This window comes from Lynx rufus, unplaced genomic scaffold, assembly GCF_022079265.1.
Source record: "Lynx rufus isolate CCGP_SWC_20201006 ecotype Redwood Valley unplaced genomic scaffold, mLynRuf1.p SCAF_9, whole genome shotgun sequence".
Lineage (NCBI taxonomy): Eukaryota > Metazoa > Chordata > Mammalia > Carnivora > Felidae > Lynx > Lynx rufus.
The window spans coordinates 31,129,052-31,139,122 of record NW_025814897.1 but is presented as its reverse complement, the minus strand read 5'-3'; the positions used below and the strand labels follow the sequence as shown (position 1 = coordinate 31,139,122).

Sequence of the window (10,071 nt, the reverse complement as noted above, 5' to 3'; positions counted from 1 at the left end):
GTGTCCAAGCTGACTGCCAGGTGGCACCTCCCTCCAGAGTTTTATCTCAGATGGGGCTGTGTTTTAAAACGCCATGCTTGGGGCGCCTGGGTGGCGCAGTCGGTTAAGCGTCCGACTTCAGCCAGGTCACGATCTCGTGGTCCGTGAGTTCGAGCCCCGCGTCAGACTCTGGGCTGATGGCTCAGAGCCTGGAGCCTGTTTCCGATTCTGTGTCTCCCTCTCTCTCTGCCCCTTGCCCGTTCATGCTCTGTCTCTCTCTGTCCCAAAAATAAATAAATGTTGAAAAAAAAATTTAAAAAAATAAAAAAAATAAAAAAAAAATAAAACCCCATGCTTCAGAGACTCTTGCAGCTTGGACCCACACTAGCTCTCTGGGGGGGGGGGGGTCCTGCTGAGCAATGGCCAGGTGCCAGCTTGCCACAGAAAATGTTTGTGTGATCCCACAGCAGCAGTTTCAGAGAAACTGCTGTGTTCACAAAACACAGCTGGTTCCAGCTTTCACCACACTCTGGCATCTTTGTCCCAATACCAGCAAACATGGCTGCTCTCTGAGGTCCCCTGGGACTTTTTGCCTGTGGGGAGGCCATATTGCCTCTACCAAATGCACTCCAAGCAGGGGAACTGCTTCTCCCCATGTGACACACGTACCCCTCAGACCTCTCTGTTTCTGGGGATTCATGCTGCTTCCTTACCAGAGAACAACTAGGCACTGAGCTCAGAAACTTCAGACTCTGCACTCTACTGTTTATAGGATCTTGGTGGTATTGAAGCCCCCTCCTTTCTTCCTGTCAGTGGTTTTAAGGAACAGATTTGTTGTTCAGCCCCCTCCCAGTGTTTTCACTTCCTCTCTATCTTTTTCTCTAGCTACTTTCGGGGGAGTGCTTTTCTTGAATGATCCCCATGTGCTGCACTCTCCTCCTTTCTCTTTCTCTGTTGTCTCTCTGCAAAAACAGCTGCCTATCCTCCATGGTTTTTATCTCCCCCAGTTCATCTCTCCACACCATGTACCTGTCGAGCTCTGTGGTTCAGGTTATGCAGATTGTTGTGTTAATCCTCAGATCAATTTCCTACATGTTCAAAATGACTTGGTGCTGATCTAGCTGCATTTCAGGGACAAGGCAAGCTCAGAGTCTCCATGCTGCTCCACCATCTTAATTCCTCTCTCAGATGTTCTAAAGTGAGCATTTTTCAACCAGAAACAAATTCCATGACATACAAGATATTTTGAAACTCTTGTCTCTTTACTTTATGCAAGATGTTCAGAAAGCTTGAATAGCAGCTAATACATGTTTTTAAATATTTTTTAAGCTTTAGCAAAAGAAAGCCTTATTACCATACTTTATAGACAATAATAGCAACATAGGAGGGCATACAAACAGTGAATGATTTTTTTATTGCATGAACCTACTGAAGAAGTAACATGTTGATTACCTTGCGACAGAGTTACCATGACACTTGCTGATGAATACTGGTGTCCTGTGGGAACGAAAGATGACATGCCCAAGAAATTTCAGATTCTTTTTGTTTTCCTAAAGTACAATTGCATTACTCCTTTGCTACATTGTTACATTCAGCATTTAAGAGGATACATTTTTAAGGAGCTGAAAATCAAAGCCTCAATGAGATCCCATTTTGCACCTACTAGTATGGCTATAGTAATAAGAGAAAAAAAAGAGATTAAAACAAGTGTTAGTGAGGATGTGGACAAATTAGAACCCTCATACATTGTTGGTGGGAATGTAAAGTGGTATAGCCACTTAGGAAAACAGTTTGGTGTTCCCTTAAAAAATTAAACATAGAGTTACCATGTGTTCCAGCAATTCCACCCCTAAGGGTATACCCAAGAGAACTGAAAAGATATGTTCACACACAAATTTGTGTGTGCATGTTCATAGCAGTATTACTCACAATAGCCAAATAAGTGGAAATAACTCAAATATTCACCCACTGATGGATGGATAAACAAATGTGGTATCCATATAACGAAATTTTAATTAATCCCTAAGGAATGAAGTACTGATACATGCTATGACATGAATGATTTTTATAAGCCTTATGCCAAATGAAAGAAGCCAGTCACAGAGGGCCACATATTATATGATTCTATGTAAGTGAAATGTTCAAAATAGGTGAGCACATAGAGATAGAAAGTAGATTAGTGTTGCTAGGAGCTGGGGATGAGGGCAGGGGGGTAACAATGGGTACATGTTCAGAATGATGAAATATTCTGGATTTAGATGATGGTTTCACAACACACTACACTATGAACTTACTACATATTACACTAAAAACTACTGAGCTGTAAATTTTAAAAGGGTAGATATTCTAGTATATGAACCATATCTCAATTTCAAAAATTTTCTCAAGTGTAAAGTACTTCTATTTGTGTTTTTTTATGTATAGAACTAGAAATATTTGCTTTATATATTCTGAGGCTAAATTTTTAGGAACATACAACTCTAGAAACATATCTTTCTCGTGAATTTAATCTTTTATTACTCTTAGTAATCCTCTATACCTAGTAACACCTATTGCCATTCAGTCTGCTTGCCTGATATTAATATGGTTACTCTAGTTTTTTTTTTATAAGAATTTGCATGGTATGTATACATTTTTATTCCTAGTTGAAGTATAGTTGACATATTTTGTATTAGTTTCAGGTGGACAACACAGTAATTCAGCAATTATATACATTACAAAATGCTCACCACAATAAATATAGTTAACCATCCATCATACAAAGTTATTACAATATCATTGACTATATTCCCTATGCTGTGCTTTTCATCCCTATGTTTTATTTATTTTGTGACTAGAAGTTTGTGCCTCTTAATCCCTTTTACCTATTTTACCCTATACCTTCAGCCCCCTCTCCTCTAGCAACTACCAATTTGTTCTCTGTATTTATGAGTCTGTTTCTGTTTGTGCACTTATTTTGTTTTTTAGATTCCACATGTACATGAAATCATATGGCATTTGTCTTTCTTTGTCTTATTTCACTTAGCATAATACCCTCTAGGTCTATCTATGACATTGTGACTGGCAAGATTTCAACCTTTTATGGCTGCATAATACTCCATTGTATATTTACACCACTTCTTCTTTATACATTCATCTATCCATGGACATGTGTTGCTTCCATATCCTGGCTGTTGTAAATAGTGTTGCAATAAACGCAAAGGTGCACATATTTTTTCAAATTACTGTTTTTGTTTTCTTCAGGTAAATACCAAGCAGTGGAACTGCTGGATCATATGGTATTTCTATTTTAAATTTTTTTTGAGGAACCTCCATACTGTTTTCATAGTAGCTGCAAGAAATTTACCCTCCTACCAAAAATGCACGAAGGTTCCCTTTTCTCCACATCCTCACTGACCCTTGGTACTTCTTGTTTTGTTTGTTTTCGATGCTAGCCATTCTGACTGTTGTAAAGTGATATCTCATCATGGTTTTGATTTGCATTTCCCTTGTGATTAGTGATATTGAGCATCTTTTCATGTGTCTGTTGGCCATCTGTATCTTTTTTCGGCAAAACATTTATGGTCGTCTGCCCATTTTTAAATCAGATCATTTGGTTTCTTGGTGTTAAGTTGTGTGAGTTCTTTATATATTTTGAAATTAATTCCTTATCAGCTATATCATTTGCAAATACTTTCTCCCATTTAGTAGGTTGCCCCTTTTTTTTTTTTTTTGTCGTTTCCTTTGTTGTGCAAAATTGTTTAGTTTGGTAAAGTCCTGGTTGTTTATGTTTGCTTTTGTTTCCCTCACCTGGGGAGACATATCTAGAAAATATTGCTAAGGCTGATTCCAAAAGTTTACAACCTATGTTTTCTTTTAGTTTTATGATTTCAGGTCTTACATTTACATCTTTAATCCATTTTGCGTTTACTTTTATATGTGGTGTAAGACAATGGTCCAGTTTCATTCTTTTGCAAGAAGCTGTCCAACTTTTCCAACATCATTTATAGAAGAGACTGTCTTTTCCCCATTGTATATTTTTGTTACCTTTGTTGTAAATTAATTCTCCATACAAGCTTGAGTTTATCTCTGGGCTCTCTATTTTTTTTTTAATTTTTTTTCAACGTTTTTTATTTATTTTTGGGACAGAGAGAGACAGAGCATGAACGGGGGAGGGGCAGAGAGAGAGGGAGACACAGAATCGGAAACAGGCTCCAGGCTCTGAGCCATCAGCCCAGAGCCCAAGCGGGGCTCGAACTCACAGATCGCGAGATCGTGACCTGGCTGAAGTCGGACGCTTAACCGACTGCGCCACCCAGGCGCCCCTCTGGGCTCTCTATTTTATTCTATTGGTCTGTGTGTTTATTTTTGTGTCAGTTCCATTCAGATTACTATAGCTTTGTAATATAGTTTGAAATCTTGGATTGTGATATCTCCATCTTTGTTCTTCTTTCTCAAGATTGTTTTGGCTAGTTGGGGGTCTTTGTGGTTTCATAAAAATTTTGGGATTCTTGGTTCTAGTTTTGTGACAAGTGCTATCGGTATTTTGATAGGGACTGCATTGAATTTGTAGATTGCTTTGGGTAGTAAGGACATTTAATATTAATTCTTCCAATTCATGAGCATGGTATATTTTTCCATTTATTTGTGTTGTCTTCAATTTCTTTCATCAATGTCTTATAGTTTTCAAAGTTCAGGATTTTTGTTTCTATGGTTAAATATATTCTTGGTATTTTATTCTTTTCAATGTCATTGTAAATGGGATCATTTAATTTTTCTCTCTGCTAATTCATGCATGGTATATTTTTATCTTAACTTTCTATCATTTTGTGTACCAGATTAAAGGTATATCTCTTATAAATCTATTTCATTTTTATCGTGTCTTACAACTTTTACCTTTTAGTTAGAGGATTTAGTACATTTACAAAATTTGCTATGGTTGCTAATATATTTGTATTTATTTCTACTATCTTAATATGTACTTTCTATTTGTACCTATTTTGTTCATTTTTGTTTATCTTTGGGAGAGAGAGAGACAGAGGACAAGCAGGGGAGGGGCAGAGAGAGAGAGAGGGAGACAGAGAATCCTAAGTGGGCTCTGCACTGACAGCAGAGAGCCCTGTGTGGAGCTCACAAACCGTGGGATCATGACTTGAGCTGAAGTTGGATGCTTAACCCACTGAGCCACGCAGGTGTCCCTCGTACTCATTTTTAACTTTATTCACTCCTTTTTACCTTTTATTGGTTACATTTTTAGTTGTTTTTTTTCCCCTCATTCTATTTATACCCTTTAGATTTTTTTTTTTTTAAGTAGGGTCCATGTCCAATATGGGACTTAAACTCATGACTCTGAGACCAAGAGTCACATGCTTTACTGACTAAGCCGGCCAGGCAGCCCCTAGATAATAAAGTCTAAAGTTAAGATCTGAGCATTACAGAAACTTTAGTGCTCTCTCTCTCTCTCTCTTTTTGCAGTCACAGCATCTCACCTTAGATATTTTCTCCTGGTCTTATAATTTATATAGATTTTGCCCTCAAATTAGACATTAGTATATTTTTTATTCAATTAATGTTTGTTTACATGTATTTGAATATTTGTCAACATCCTTCCTTACTTCACATTTTTTCTTGAACCTCAAACATTCCCACTGGGGTTATTTTCTTTCTGCTGACAGAACAGGCCTTAGAATATCTTTTCTTAGCTGAGGTTCCCAGAGAGACTTAAGCTGTAATGCCCTAAGGCACCTGTGGTCTGTAAAGAATTAACTTTCCTAACATGCATCGATAAGAAATAAGAAACGATTAGAAACTAGTCATTGAAAACATTTTCTGTAAGGCGTTATCTTATGGAACCCCAATTGAGAAAATCTGCCTCAGAATTCCCTTTAGAACATGGGTTTTTCTTTTTTTTTATGTTTATTTTTTCTTGAGTGAGGGAGAGACAGAGTGTGAGCAGGGGAGGGGCAGAGAGAGACACACACAGAATCTGGAACAGGCTCCAGGCTATGAGCTGTCAGCACAGAGTCTGATGCAGGGCTCAAACTCACAAACCGTGAGATCATGACCTAAGCCGAAGTAGAATGCTTAACCCACTGAGCCATTCTGGTGCCCAAATGGATCTTTTGATGATAAAACCTTTTGGCACTTGTCTAAAAGATTTAAATTCTGTTTTGTTTTTCTTGGACAGTTTTGCTGGGTAAAGTGTTCTAAGCTGTGAGCACTTTTCTGTAAGCACACTGACAAGATTACATCTTCTGGATAGTATTGTTGCATTAATATTTGGAAAAGACTGATGTAGGTATGAAGCTGAGGTATAACAGAAGAACAGATGTAAATAGACATGTATTCAAACACTTCTTTGAACCTTGGTTTCTCCATCTACAAAGTGGAAAAGCTACATGGTTGCTAAGATTAGAAATAATGTATATATCTCATTTGAAATATAACACATACTATGATCTTCATGATTATTATTTCTGTTTTTCTCTCTTGGTCTATAGTATATCCATAGATTTTATGAGTTTGAGTTGACAGCCCAGAGAATAAATTTTTATGTAGAAATTGTGTGGGTGCATGATAGAATTCTCCTTCAGTGAGCCAGCCAGTCAGATTATTGAGAAAGAAAATCATCTGGCTCCTCTGTCCTCATCCCAAGTAGGCAGGTTCCTTTCTTCCTTTTGACACCAGATTATTTGCTAAATTTCTTAGAGGCCTTAGGCACCATATCTAACTAAGTGATCAGATATTATTATAGTGCAATGGTTTGAATTTAGGTTAAGTGCTATAAGTTGATTATAAAAAATGTGATTAGTTTCCAATGGTATCATTTGAGGAAATTCACTGGACTAATATTTGTTCACTATGAGTAAGAGGTTTGACTATATACATATGGCTGAGGAATAAAAAGACACAGAGTACTCAATTCCAGGCTTTGCTGTCATACCCATCAGTACCCAGCAACCAAATTGCTATACCTTCTCTGGTTGGATGTGATCTACCATATCACCTTGGAGACACACAGGGTGTAGGGAAATGCCTGAAGACATTGTTCCTGGTGCCTTGTATTCCTCCCACCTACACACACACACACACACACACACAAACACCAGGAATTTGCCCATCAGCATATACAGTACTTTCTCTGACATAGAGCAGTAATCCTTATTCTCTCTTAGGCCAGAGACTCTTTTTTTTCCTTCCCACTTGAGTAGGAACAAACATAAATAAAATTTGGTGCTATTTTATTCATATATGCCTAAAAGCACACTTGATTAGAGAATAAGAATATGCTAAGGATTAGGCATCTAACTGGGTAAATCAGTCATTGAAGATGTTGAAGACTTGTTAAAGCCTAAAATAGGCATGACATGGATATAGTATAATACTTATAACAATTTCCCTGTTGAGTTTTTAGGTTCTTTTTACATTTCTGCTATTGTAGGCAACACTGATTTTCTCAACATAAATCTTCCTACAAAAAAACTGCTTGTAGATGAGTTCCAACAATCTAAGAAATGTGTCATAACACAGTATTACAGCTTGGGTTCATCTATAGTTTGGATGTATGAACCACTCTTCCTTTTCTCAAACAGGATGATCTATGAAGAAAAGAAATGTTGACAGTAAGAAAGGGTAAGCCTATTCAGTACAGAATGGAAAAAAACCCTGAATTGCATTCTGGGCATGAAGGCAGATTTTTTTTTTAATTTTTTTTAACGTTTATTTATTTTTGAGACAGAGAGAGACAGAGCATGAACAGGGGAGGGGCAGAGAGAGAGGGAGACACAGAATCCGAAACAGGCTCCAGGCTCTGAGCTGTCAGCACAGAGCCCGACGCGGGGCTCGAACTCACCGACCGCGAGATCATGACCTGAGCCGAAGTCGGACGCTCAACCGACCAAGCCACCCAGGCGCCCCATGAAGGCAGATTTTAATGTTTATAAAACATAAAAGTAGGGATGGGGGGACTCACCTCATTGTCTCTTGGATGAAGCCAGGTACCAGGGAGGTAAAGTGTTTCCTGAGGTCCAATAATTGAATATCGCCCAAGGTTACGTCCATTGATGAACACAAACCCATAATTCCAGTTCTGAAAAGGATGGAATCTTGAGACATAGGAACAGATTCACACCAGCAAGGGAAAACCTAAGGCACTTTTGGGAGCGAGAGCAAGACTCAATGCTTTGTGGCACTGAAAGTGGAAGTGAGTTTAGACTGGGATATGTTCTACCAAGCTGTAACTAGTTTAGGGATGACAGAGAAAAACACGAACCAACCCTTTAATGCCCCATGATATATTTTGCTGCAGTTTTTTTTTTAAGCTGTTGTTGTGTTTCCAGAGGTAACTACTAGGTCGTAAAGATGAATACTAATGCTAAGAACAGTTATAAAAGCTACACATTTTTTAAAAATCGGCTTGCAATACAATGATGAATGACAGAACTAACATCTAGGAAAAGAAAACTGAGAGACAAGAAGATATTGAGACAATTTTTCCACTAGAGGCATCTGCTTATTTAGAAAGAGGTGGCTGAGAAGCTGAGCAGAACCTTTCATAGCCTCACAAGTTTAGGGGAACAAAAGCTAGATACCATGGAATCTTACTAAGTAATTTACACTCTGGGTTGTGATCCTGAGGGGCTACACCTGAGGAGAAGAATAAACAAGAAATAGTCCAGCCATTGGATGGAAGCCTTGATTCGAATCATTTCAGTCCTCATAATTGTAGTAAGGTGATTACTAGTGTAACTAATCAATACAGAGGTGGATGTAAACCCTCTAACATCATTTTAGGCTTTGAATTATTTTTAGCATTTTTCATATATAATTTCTGGAACTCAACAAAAAATAATCAAGCAGATGATGTGGGGAAGACAATAAAATAAAATAAAATAAAATAAAATAAAATAAAATAAAATACTATAAATACAACACAATACAATACAAAAGAGGAACAAAAGACAATAAGAATAGATGCACAGGTGATGCAGATAATGGATTTACAAGTCACAGGCTTTAAAATAATTATGCTTATTAAATTAGTATTTTCGTAGAGTTCAAAGAAACGACCTAGAATTTTGTAAAAAAAGGAAGCTATAAAAAACATCTAAAATTATATAATGAAAATTCTAGAACTAAAAATTATAATAATTAAAATTAAGGATTTACCAGATGTTTTGAATAGCAGATTAGATACAGTAAATAGAGAATATAGCTAAATATAGAATTACTAAACTGAATAATAGGGGAGAAAGTTTTCAAAATTAAGCTGAGAGGAAAGAAGAATGAGAAGCACACAAGACAGGAAGAGGCAAAAGGTATATGGCAAAATGGTCCAACATATAAAATTGGGGCCTCCGAAATGCTCCAGTTAAAAAACCTAAGATTTCTGGACTGCATGTTAAATAAAGCAGTTATATGATATTTATAAGAAAACAATCTAAACTATAAAGACATCAAACAAAATAAAAGAAAAAACATAAAAAGATAGACTAGATAAACCATAAGCAAAATGAAGTTGCTATGTCAGAAAATGTTGACGTTTAAGGTAAGGAGCACTACTAGAGGTAAAGTGAAACACCTCCTGATGATAAAAATCTTAATCCACTCTGAATGATAATGATATATTAAGAAGGTAAAAGTATAGATTCAGAATATATAAGCAAAATTGATGAAATAACAGGAGAAATAAAATTCACAACCATAGTCTAAAACATTCACACAATGTTTCAATAGCTAATAGGTAAAGTACACAGGAATCAATAAAGACACAATATTTAAAATAAGGTGATGAATAAAGTTGAACTAATTGACACATGTAGAAAATTGATCTAAAATACATGCAGAATATACCTGTTCTTTCAAGTATACATAATAATCTTTATAAATTTTACCCCATGGTGGACTAAACAAGTTTTGTATTTTAAAGTTCTCAGGCCACAATGCAAAAAAAAAAACCAAAAAACAATTGATAACAAAAAATAGTATAAAGTAGCCAAATATTTGGAAATTATGAAACATGTACACTTGTAAGTAACACAGAGGTCAAAACAAAAATCATGAGGGAAATTAGAACATATTTGAATTCATTGGTGTTGAAAATAAAACATATAA

The 10,071-nt window shown here is 36.6% G+C and overlaps 1 protein-coding gene across 1 annotated transcript in view; it reads right to left on the bottom strand.

Annotated features, from left to right (window-relative positions):
* Positions 1-7,490: 7,490 nt before the first annotated feature.
* The window catches only part of LOC124505852 (beta-galactosidase-1-like protein 3), a 63,806-nt gene continuing 61,225 nt past the window's right edge, over positions 7,491-10,071 (bottom strand). The window contains exons 19-20 of the mRNA XM_047071918.1: positions 7,931-8,047; positions 7,491-7,556 (exon numbers count right to left, since the gene is read on the bottom strand). Of these exons, the coding sequence (XP_046927874.1) occupies positions 7,491-7,556; positions 7,931-8,047 (183 nt within the window). The remainder of the gene's footprint in view (positions 7,557-7,930; positions 8,048-10,071) is intronic.